This window comes from Chlamydotis macqueenii, chromosome 1, assembly GCF_036417535.1.
Source record: "Chlamydotis macqueenii isolate bChlMac1 chromosome 1, bChlMac1.mat, whole genome shotgun sequence".
NCBI classification, from domain to species: Eukaryota; Metazoa; Chordata; class Aves; order Otidiformes; family Otididae; genus Chlamydotis; species Chlamydotis macqueenii.
The window spans coordinates 74,656,034-74,668,200 of NC_141556.1; the positions used below are offsets into that span (position 1 = coordinate 74,656,034).

The following is a 12,167-nucleotide window of genomic DNA, read 5'->3' on the forward strand; positions in this document are numbered from 1 at the left end:
CAAAGGGGCGAGGCTGAATTACACCACTGAAATAGCCCGATCCCAGCTGCTTATTAGCAGATCATCTGTGATACCTTACAGACCTAGAAATCTCACAACAAATTTCAAGCTTTTGCAAGTGATTTCCTAATTCTGGCAAGATCAGAAGCACTATAAGGATCCTTTGTCCCGTAATATCACACCGAGGTAGACGAGGAGGCACCTAAAGGGAGAAGAATAATAAGTCATTGAAAAATTAATTCAAATGCTCCAGAGTCCAGCAAAACATCTCCTGATAAGGAGGAATGTACTCAATAATTTACATAATTGAATCTTTAAAAAGTAGACTTGCCAATAAAGATCTCTAATAAATACATTGTTTTTTACAAGGCTTAGTTTACAAGGCCCCATGATTAGTTGTTGAATAATCATGTTGCTGTACTTATTTTTGCAGTTATACAACCGTCACGGAGGCATAATAACTTAGCAGTGAATTTGAGCTGAAGGTTTTTGTGTTAGCAAAGTAAGTGGTTAAATAATTGCAATAACCATATTGTTTTTACAGGTACAAAGCTGTTACAGATGCATGTTCTCTGCAGCCTGACATTGACTTACTACCGTTTGGTGATCAGACAGAAATTGGAGAAAGGGTAAATAATATGAATGTTTTTACATCTGCTTAGCCTATGTATTAAGAAGATGCTCTCTGATGTCACTCAGACAGATCTAGTTTGTATTGGGCTGCCAGCCTGGATAAATAATTGTAATTCAGCAGGGGTTACTGCAAAAAAAAAATTGAAAACTTTTTTCCTTCTTCAGCTGTTTCTCAAATGGGATTTCTTGACCAAAGTCTCCTGTATTTTGCTTGCGGAATTTCATGCTAGTATTGGTTGCATTTTTCAATCTAAGAAGCCTACTGTGCTTAGAGAAGCTCTTCATAATGTACTCTTACCCATGATTAGTTGCTGAATAATAGTTTTTCTTCTGATATTATATGAGGATTATGCTTGTTTATCAACAGGATTAGCATTTTAACAAAGCTTTTTATTTTTATTGGAACTTGTAATTGTAAAAAATCACATTTACAAAGTCCTATCATAATGTTTATTCAAAGATGCATATTTCTGATCCATTATATTCATTAGGGGATTAATTTAAGTGGCGGCCAACGACAGAGAATCTGTGTAGCTCGAGCACTCTATCAGAACACCAACATTGTCTTCTTGGTAAGATTTTTCTTCTTCACACGGAGCATGGAAAGTTAGTAAAAAAACTGTCATTCCTTATATTTAGCTTTAGAAAAAAAATTATGTTAGATTTAGAAAACTATAGGGACATGTTTTCAACTCCAAATCCAAATTATAGAGATAGGATCCACCAGAGACAGCATCGAAACATTCTGGGGGACTGATGAAAGTGGAATTTCCTACAGAGATTAACACTGGAAGAGTAGAACAGATTGTCTAACTTCTCCTCACTCTCAGTGGTGACCTACTATCAACATTGTCCCACTGATATCAGCAGAACTCCTGATAAGGAAAAGCATGATAATGCAAACAGACTGAGGGTTCAGCACTCTCCTGTAGAGTGCTGTGGATTTGGACAAACTTTCCCTTCTCTGTTACTAATTTCAAGGCTTGTCAGGAATTTCAGGAGGCTACTGCTTATGAAGGGGCTGTTTGAACCTCTTCGAAATTAACCAGCGACTTCTGTTCTTAGAGAAAAAGTGTTTGCATATAATATCCTTATCTGAATGTTGTCTTGTTGCTAGCCACACTCACTTAAATTGAAGACCAAGCAGATCTGCAGTTTAGTTTGGAGGAAATTAGAATAGTTCCTGACTCTGCTTTATCTTACCTGTGCCGTTTTCCCATCAAAATTAGGCCCAAGCTTGGGTCTGGATCCTGGCATTTTCAAATTTGGACAGGAAATTTCAGTTCTAGTGTTCCTAATCAGATTTATTGCACACTGTCAGTGTGGCACCAGCACTGTACACATCTAGGCACAAAAAAAAAAATTTACTGAATCTATTGCTATGATTTGAAGAGGAATGGATTCTAGCTCACTGGTTTATGGTGCAGCTCTCTGACTAGGTCTCCATCATTAGAGAGGGATGAAACACTAGTAATGGCAGATGTTTTCTATTTTTAAAAACTCTTGAAAGAAAAAACCCTAATTTTTGTATCCTATTCTATTTTTTTAATTTGATTTTATTATAGGATGACCCATTCTCTGCACTGGACATTCACTTAAGTGATCATTTAATGCAGGAAGGGATTTTGAAGTTTCTCCAAGAAGACAAGAGGACTCTTGTTCTGGTGACACATAAGTTACAATATCTACCACATGCTGACTGGGTAAGAGAAGAGATACCATGATGCAGATTTCGTAAGGATGAACATACACTTGAAGTTAGCACCATAACATTTGATGAGATCACTACTTTTCTCTATAAGAGTCCCTCCTTCTTAATTCCATATGTCATGTGACTAACTGAAACTTTAAATAATACAGATTATATAGTAGAAGGATCAGTTTTATTTTTACATTATTTGTGTGGGGTTTTTTTTGATTGAAAGCCACTGGAGAATTGTGACTTAATTGCAAATATGACTGTTACTTATTATGTCTTGTCTACACTTGTTACAAGTACATATAGCTTATGGAAGTTTTAGTTTATGATGTGTGTCAACAAGCTTAAAAAGTAATTAATAAAATACTGAATACAGTGAACACAGAAGTTTGCATAATGGTAATCTCACCTATACTGAGACAAGTCTTATAGGATCCAGGTCAGTGCTTATGGTACATATGCTGCTGAGTAGACTTGTTGGATGCTTTCTCCCCTAGATCATAGCAATGAAGGATGGAATGGTGCTTAGAGAAGGGACACTAAAGGATATCCAAACCAAGGATATTGAGCTGTATGAGCACTGGAAAACTTTGATGAATCGCCAAGATCAAGAATTGGAAAAGGTAAATAGGAGCATTTGGGCAAGGATAACCTTTCTGAAAGATAACTTTTTTCAGTTCATTTCTAAAAAAAGCAAACAATCTCAGGACACAAGTTTTAAACTAGGCATTAGGGAAAAAAAACCCCACCTGAACTGTAAGGAACTTTAAGGACTGGAATAGGTTATCTAGGAAGTGTGTGGTAAATCTGTCATAGGTGGTTTCGAAGGACACGTTAGGCAAACATCCTTTTGGAATGCTGTGCTCAACTGATCCTCTGCTGGGGGAAGGAACAGACTTCCTAAAGTATCTCTTAGTCTTTTAATATGCTATTGCCATAAGCATTTAGGATTCCTTAAATACTATTTTGGAAGTTTTTATAATTCCAGAAGAGAGGCAATGAAAGAGTGGAATAAAGAGAGAAGGAATGAAGTGGACAAAGCAGGATTTTCTGAAAGATAAATCTTAAAAAACTGTGCTTTTGCATTCTGTGAGCTAAATCATCCAAATAAAGTGTCTTTGAGGTGACTGTTGGTGCCACCACAGTGGCAGACAGTTAAGCTCTCAAATTAGTAAGTAAGTTTCCTTATTACAGGATATGGAAGCTGATCAGACTACTCTTGAAAGAAAAACCCTTAGAAGGGCCATGTACCCCAGAGAATCCAAATCACAACTGGAAGATGAAGATGAAGGTATGATTTATCATTTCACTTTGTTTACTCTATTACCAAGCTGTGAATTCTTAGCAACGAAGTATGAAGATGTTGATGACACTTGGTAACAACAGTGAAAAGTCACATACTTTGATTTGTTTAAGGGATTCTCCATAGATCTCTCTAAACATTGTGCAGGGATAAGGGTGTACCAAAACAAGTTAATTTCTTTGCTAACTTATACTGCCTGGAGGTAGTGAGGGGTGAGATAGAAATAAACCAATGGTATGAATTATTGTTAATGCAAAATGAGATAGCTCTGCCTAAGTATTGGCACAATAATGTTAGATCACCTGTAGCCCTGTCCCTCGTGAGATGTCTTTTCCAGGCTTTTGAAATATCACCGTATGATCAAACTTGTAGCTATTTTCAATTCCTTTTTGGATATAGAGTTAACCTGCTATTTTTCTAGCTGGAATTATTTATAAGAGAAGCTTTAGGCTTTGTTCTCAAGCTTAGCTTCTTGTTTCCCCAGGTCTTGGTGCTTTTAGAAGTGCAGATTCAGACTCACATCACTTTTAAAGTGAGACAGGGCACAGAATAGTCGGATACAGGCAGCTGGCAACAAGACCCAACAAGAACATCTCTGGGATGCTAGACCAGGCCTAAAGGGAGTAGTTATCCCTGGCAAGCAGTAATTTTGTACCAGGGAAGACAAGAGGTGAGCTGCAGGTTTCATCTTAACTCAACAGTAGCACTAATTTCAGGGATTATCATGGTGATGTTGGCTAGAGTGATCACACAATGCACACTGGCTGTTAGGAGGCTCTTTATTGCTGCCTTGTGTTCCATCTGGCAGTGCTCATGACAGATGATCATCTTAAATCGTAAGTCTGTAGGTCCTGGATTGCTCCATTTTGAAGAGATTTCCAGTCACTGCACAATAGGCAGACCTGAACCCCAAAGCCCTTGAGATGGAAATATTATGTTTGCTTCGTACTTCTTTGGCAGAGCTGAGCAGAACACCTCTTACTATATGCAGTCATCAGTAGACTTTCTGAGTTAAATTTTTGGAGGAGTTTAAACTGAGGTTATTCCCAAGCTCCTTCTTTTGGTCTGTCAAAGAAAGCCTTGCCAAAAACCACTGCCTTCTTTGTGGGGTAAGATAGAAAACACAGGGCAAAAAAAAAAAGACATGTTCATGTAGTCCACAGAATGCTTGCAAAAAGCAGACATCATTCAGATCAAAAAACATATACCAGTAACTTTAGGGCAGAAATATAACCTGACATTGCATTCTATGTGATCCATCATTATTATGTGCCCTAGGAAATGTACACAAAGTCCTTGTGTCCCAAATAGTGTAGAATGTCAACTTTCAAGAAATCACTTACTAATTAATTTTTAATCTTCAAAATCAGAAGTGGTGGACATACTGTCAGTTCAGAGCTGTCAAGAGCAGATTAACATTTCTTTTTCCCAAGTGCAGCCTGCAAGGCTGTGAGATGTATATTTTTATTACCTGGAAAAATATAGTTTTTAAATGTAATGCTTATGCATCTATGAAATATATATTTCCCATAGCAGAAGCCTTCTACCAATTGTGTTTCAGTATAATGTGAATAATTATAATACAGTCAAAGGTAGGACTGGAAGAAATGTTGATCCCATAGCTGTGCTTTTTTTATATAGACAAAACTTTAGTACTCAAGAGTAAAGTAAAAATTGAATTATTTCATGCAACAGGTGACAGAGCCTCTGGATGGAAAGCTTTGGACAGCTTTCTAGAATCTTCCATGTGACCCAAAGTGCTCTGCTGACTGTATAATAAAAGCAGCTGAACAGGTTGGGAAAGGCCTAGTCTCTGCTATAAATAGTCAGTATGGAAGACTTGACTTATTAAAATATCTCATTAACAAAATGGTAACTATTCGAAGATTAGTTGCTCAAAGAGCACAGTGGAAGTTTTATGAAAAATATGCTTGAAATGTTTGCTGTTTCTCAATGACAAATTGAACTTTGCCATTAAAATTAATATTCAAAACAAAAAAAAAGTCAACCAAATCCAATAAACCCAGGTGTTATTCTTAGTACTGCTTCCAAGCTAACTTGATCAAATTTCTGAGTCACAGAGGAAGAAGAGGAAGAAGATGAAGATGATAATATGTCAACTGTCTTGAGACTCAGGACAAAGATGCCATGGAAAACGTGCTGGAGATATCTAACCTCTGGAGGATTTTTCTTGCTCTTTCTGATGATTTTCTCAAAACTATTGAAACACTCAGTTATAGTGGCCATAGATTATTGGCTTGCTACGTGGACATCCATGGACAATGCAAAAGGAGTCAAGAATGTTGATGATGTTAAGAGCACAAATAAGGTGGGCTATATCTTGGAGTTTGACAGGGGAAAAAAAAATGAAAAATGTTCTGAAGTAATTATTTGCTGTTCATCTAGAAGACAGCTATATTGGAAAGACAGATAGATATGGTAAGATTGATTATTATATAGGATGGATGAACTCTTTATGCTAAAACATAAGACAATTCAAATTTTATCAGTCTTTTCACACATGCAAAACTGAAACAGAAGCATGTTTGAGGTTAGAAAAATTATTGACTTTTCAAAGGAAGGAATCTCATACTACAATATTCCATCTGGATTTTTTAACACCTAAGTTAATGACCCCATTTCCCTACGTATTGGCTGTCCAGTAATGTCCTGCCAGGAAAAAGAAAAAAAAAAGTCTTCAAATGTACTCCTTAAATACAATATTCTTATAGCTGTAAATTTGACTTATATACAAATATCCCACTGGAATGCACTTAGTAAACTTTCAGAAAGCTTAAATGTGTTATAGCCCTGGCAGATTAGTTTAGGATTCGCTCTGGTAATTTTAGTGGTGCTTGAACTTAATAAAGTGGAACTTTCCAACATCTCTCAAGTGCCTTAGTTCTTGAGAGGTTCCACTTCTGTTGTCTGAGTTTCTTGGCTAACAATTTGCATACTTTTGTATTTATCCAGTTAGTCTGTCTTCACAGTTCTAAGTACTATCGTTTCAAGGTCTTGAAGGGTACTCATCAGTAGGTAGAGAGATCTTAGAACTGCCAGATCTTCTAATTATTAACTTCTTCATGAACTGCAGTTCTGTCTCTTTTTTTTTTTTTTATTTCTCAAAGATTATATTAATATAATTATGTAATATATGTGATGTGACGTACTAGCTGAGTGGTACCAGGTACCTTGGTAACTTCCTAGTAGAAGAGAGAATGTGTGTTTATTTCCAGGACTGATGCATTTGTCATTTTATTAGACTTATCATGTAGCTGTCTTCAGCATCCTCTCTGGAGCAGGGATTGTCCTCTGTCTCATCACATCACTGACTGTGGAGTGGATGGGCCTCACAGCAGCCAAGAACCTCCACCACAATCTCCTCAACAAGATCATCCTTGGACCAATCAGGTACAGCAAAAATAACATTCCTCCCAAAAAGCTACATGGTTAAAACCTCTCCTCTTTGTAACTGGGAGGGTACTCCTCTGAAAAGCTCTTGTATTTGACCTGTTTCCTTCAAGACCTCAAAAAGTGAAAATAACTAGTGAGGTAATCAAGGCCAAAAAAAAAATAATAATGTCAGAACATGTGAAATTCTGCCCCTTTTTTTTTATCTGTCTGAAATGTGCCAGATAGCTGGCACCCCCTTCCGGACTAGGGTGTCAAGGATGGCTTCGAGTGCAGTTCTAGCTCCCGGGCACCCAACTCCAACTCTGAGCAATGGGCATGGTGTCAAACAACGTGGACACCAGGCTTCTTCTGATGGCTGGAGACAGGTTCTGTACATGATAACCACAGTCTCTCACAGGCAGCGGGACAGATAAAATGATGCCTGCATAACAAATACAGTTATGGTGCTTTCATGAAGCAGAGTCCTGGTGCCCAGTACTATGTAGGAGGTTACATAGCAGCCAGGGACAGGCAATGATCTTTGGAGGGGATCTTAAATCTTGAGGTAGTGTGGGTGAAAGAGCAGAGGGCAGCACGGTAGGTTTTTGGAAGAGGAAACTTAAAAGTTTTGGGGGGAGAAATGCCAAGAGAAGTATTTAGACAGTCAGGATACAGACATTATGATCTGTTAAGTTATTCAAATTTACTGTTTGGTTTTATAAAACAGCGGGACACAGCTCTGTGATGGGGCTTTTTATCCAAAACTGGAATTCCTTTTCAGGTAACTTTTTGTTTTTAATTTATTCAACAGGTTCTTTGATATGACTCCATTGGGGCTAATTCTAAATCGCTTCTCTGCTGATACAAATATCATTGATCAGGTAGACATATCAATATATTCTGTTTTATTACATCTTGGCTTTGTAAATTTTCATTTAGCTACTGAATAAGATGATGCATTACAATATCCAGTAGAAAATGACATAGCAAAAACAGGCTCTGGGAATGATAATAGACAAATTCAAAATACAAAGTATACATACATTTGTAGTAATGAGGGCAGGTAACCATTAGAATAAACATGATGGAAGACTGGTTGCTTCTGTTGGAAGATCTGGGTTAGCAAAACACCAGATTTTGGGCTCAAAACAGGAAACAGAGTAGAAGATATTTGAACTATATGGAAGTACAAGTGACAAATAGTTATTCCATCCTGGCTGTAGCACATGTGCATCAGGAAGAGGAAGGGATGCTTTCACTATGGCTGTGAGTTAAAATGTTTGGATGAGCAATAATCTTGAATGTACGGATTATGGGAACATGGAAGGAAAATTACGAAGCTCTGAGAGAGAGCATGCTCTTTCTCTAAATATTTGGGATATCAAGAACAATTTTCTCTTTGTTGCCTGTTATATAAACGAGGTGGAAATGGCTTCTACTTTCCCCATGATCTTTGAAACAGTGACCTTTAGGAAAAAGCCTCCTGACTCATTTTTTAACTTCTGCATGTTTGAGTAGTAGACCCACAGAAACATAAAGGCTCCTGATATAAGGACAATATCAATGAGTGCACAGTGGTATCATTCCACTTTCCCTATGGTCCTTTATAGGAAAAGGCATATAGTGATACTACGAGTGATTTTTGCCTTATATATGTTTTTAACTTTGCTCTAGCACATTCCTCCTACCTTGGAGTCTCTCACTCGCTCCACTTTACTCTGCCTGTCAGCCATTGGAATAATCTCCTGCGCCACTCCATGGTTCCTTGTTGCCCTTGTGCCTCTTGGGATAGCATTTTATTTCATCCAGAAGTACTTCAGAGTTGCTTCCAAGTACGTATTAAAAAACTGTCCTGAAAATTTATTTGAAAAAATTTGTTCATAGAAATTGTGATGGAATATGAGTTTATAGGAGCTAGTATAAGGGGGAAATGGCCATGGCGTCCTGCTTTTGATCCTGAGGTGTGAGTTTGAGATATATATTGGAAGATGGTTTCCAGCTGACCTGACTACAGATAGAATATTTGGGGAAGTAACAGTAGTTGCATCAATTTTGTACACTGTTGGCTATAGAGTCAGATGACCATGAAGTTTGTTAATGAACTGAGCCAGCTCGCATCTGGTTAAAGCTCCTCTTTGACCTATTGTGGGTTAGTAGAGAATGGAAAATAAGTTCCTGGATTAACGTCAGTCACGGCTTTTTCTTCATATTGGGAAAAAAAACCTCTACAGAAAATCATTTCCACTGTACAGCAACATTTCATATTCAGAATGGTTTGGCTGGTTATAAAGAGTACACTTTTTTCAGCAAAAAGCATGTAATGATTTCTTAGAGTCATGCTTCTAGTGCTAAATTCATAATGTAATTTAGTAAAACATCTTAAGCAAGCCATTCGAAGTTTTTTCTTAAATTCAATCAATCATGCTTCCTTTTTTTTTAATCAGCCAGATTTCTGGCTGCATTTACTGCTTTTTCTGATACTTAAAATTACCCATCAAGGTGCCCGCTGGTCTGCAGGGAGGCCAAAATAACCAACTATCATTAGCGACTTTCACTTCTGGTGCTATCTTTGCAGTAGGCACATGGAAAAGCATTATCTGCTGTTTTGTAGCATCCAGCTAAGAGACATGGTGATTTTCAACTGAGTGTACCAGTACAGTTGGCTTCACAGATAATACTCTGATTTAGGTAGCCTGAGAAAGAATTGTGTCAGTTGTTCCCCTTAAAACGATGGGGCAGGAAGGGCACAAAGCAACATATCAATAATTTAGCTTCACTTTACCCTGCTTTTCATCAGCTTTCCTCAGAGTTTCCAAGGAGATTTATTCATAAGAAAAGTCTATAATCAGAATTCACAAAACAAAAATGTTTAATTCTGAAATAATTTGCTTAAATTCTCTGAGATTTTTTTCAGAAGCCTTATTGTTTCCCTACCAGGTTTCCAAACTAAAGCTGTACCTGGTAAGGTCTCAAGGTGGCAGATGAATAAGGAGAGCTGGTTTTAATTTTTGAATCCATTGTGGTCTTCTGAATGTCACCCTGTCTTGCTGCACGTGGCAGTGCACACTGTTAAAACTTCTTACTTAAAATGCACAAAAGCAGGCAAAATCTGATATATCAGACCCCAGGGAAATACTACCATTTCTCTCTGTATTTTATATGTGAGAGGAAAATCCCCATCCATCTCCAAACGTTGTTTTCCCACATGCTGTACCAATAGCCATACCATGCAAGCTAGCAAGAGGTTGATCACTTCTGTAAGTCAGTACGCACCAGCACGCACACACATGCACTGTTTGGCTCTGTAAGTCCATAGCTACTTCATTCCTTTTATTCCCTTACAGTTTTCTGTAAAAATCTGTATCAGCAAGTGCCTTTTTAAAAAAAAAAAAAAAAAACCTGTTTAAATTAACCCTTTAAAATCACTTGTGAGGCATTCAGGGTTGACTTGTGTTCTTTCAATCCACAGTAGAAATGAATAAATCCAATTTATTTCTATTAAAAATTATCTTGGGAAATGCAGGATGAAGGAATAGCTTCAGCCAGTATTTGTAATTTACTTGCATGCAATACTTTCCAGGCATATAAGCTTCACTAGTTTTTAGAAATGCAAATATTTACAGTATTTCTTGCAGCACTTTGACTCTCTGTTGTATTTTCCATTACATGTCTCAAAAACTTCTGTGTATTTTCCATCATAAATTTGAAAGAGGGCATATTTATCATCAAAACACAAGCAGCAAATTCAGTTCTGTATACTGTAACGTTCAGTATTATGGAGCAGTTATTTCTCCCGGCCTATCTAATACAGTGTGCAAACACAGTAGAATTTTAATAAAGAGTTTAAATATCTAATGATCTGGACTCTTTTCCGTTTATACAACTGGCTGCTATGCCGATGACAGAGTGTTACAGAAAGGTGCATTTGTCTCTCTGATTTGGAAAATGTTCCTGTTTCAGCAGACTGGAACGTTTTAGGCTTAAATGTCATTGCTCCGTGAAGGTCCTGAAAACACCATTGCTAAATAATTGAGGAAATTTTTCATTCATATTATTTCTTTTGTCAGTGCTGTCTCTATTTCAACCAATGTGATAATGTTAACCCTACAAATAGAAGGTCTGCTATAGTCTGTTATATTTTACATTCAGCATTTTGTGGTACTTACAGATACTCAAAATGAGGCAAGGTTTATATCGAAAGGCACGCTTTTTGTTAGGCCAGCTGATACAGTTGCAATAAAATAGGTGAACTTGCAGATACACAAGCTCTATTTTATACCTGATATAAAAGCCACAAAGAACCTGCTGTAAAGTTTAAAATTAACTGTTCTGGGTTTAAGTTAATTATATTAATTATATTAATAAATTAAACGGTTTGAAAATAAAAGGTAATTAGGATTTGGCTAAAATGGACAGCAGGTTTTAATCCAGGAGAGATGTGATAATGTCATTATGAGTGCAGGACGAAGAGAAGCTTAGCTGTGAGCAAAAGCTAGATTGTGGAGGTGGCTGGGAGATGATTCAAAGGCTCCTATGGCAAAAAAAGAAATGGGATGTTCCAATGTCAGTGTCTTTCTTTACTATAGAAATACCATTTTCTGTGATCCTGAAAAGAATGTGTGCAATACATAAAATGTTTATTCTTGTCCAGTCTGCAGTAAAATTTCTACAGACAGAAATGTTCACACTGTAACGGCTGTCTGTTGTTTTTCCAACTCCCAGGGACCTCCAGGAACTTGATGACAGCACCCAGCTACCTTTACTCTGTCACTTCTCTGAGACAGCTGAAGGCCTTACCACCATTAGAGCATTCGGGTCAGTAAAACAAATTATTAGAGGGAGGCTTGGGTTTCAGTCTGGCCCATGCAGGTTGCTTAGAGTATGTCTGAGAGCAACTTGTTGGATTTGGTGGACTTTATTAAGCCATCTCAAGAAGGGAAGAGATTTTGCTTTCTTGTTGTTTTGCCATGCCTCTGAACACTTGTGCATATTTTCAGTAACACACTAATTTATCTGTATTAGTTTTCTGCTGAATTAGAGATTATGACTTTTTTTAGGATACGATATTTAAACTTTTAAGGTGTGTAGTTTAGTTATGCCTTATTTGGAGAGCAGGGAGCTCTCCTTTTCAGGCACTGC

General features: G+C 37.3%; 1 protein-coding gene across 4 annotated transcripts in view; it reads left to right on the forward strand.

Moving 5' to 3' along the window:
* Positions 1 to 12,167, forward strand: part of ABCC9 (ATP binding cassette subfamily C member 9) — a 73,543-nt gene that overhangs the window by 43,424 nt on the left and 17,952 nt on the right. For all 4 annotated transcript variants that reach the window (XM_086756786.1, XM_086756793.1, XM_086756802.1 and 1 more), the window contains 10 exons: positions 545 to 629; positions 1,125 to 1,205; positions 2,199 to 2,336; positions 2,830 to 2,955; positions 3,527 to 3,623; positions 5,717 to 5,964; positions 6,898 to 7,046; positions 7,840 to 7,909; positions 8,703 to 8,860; positions 11,751 to 11,843. In XM_086756786.1, the coding sequence (XP_086612912.1) occupies positions 545 to 629; positions 1,125 to 1,205; positions 2,199 to 2,336; positions 2,830 to 2,955; positions 3,527 to 3,623; positions 5,717 to 5,964; positions 6,898 to 7,046; positions 7,840 to 7,909; positions 8,703 to 8,860; positions 11,751 to 11,843 (1,245 nt within the window). The remainder of the gene's footprint in view (positions 1 to 544; positions 630 to 1,124; positions 1,206 to 2,198; positions 2,337 to 2,829; positions 2,956 to 3,526; positions 3,624 to 5,716; positions 5,965 to 6,897; positions 7,047 to 7,839; positions 7,910 to 8,702; positions 8,861 to 11,750; positions 11,844 to 12,167) is intronic.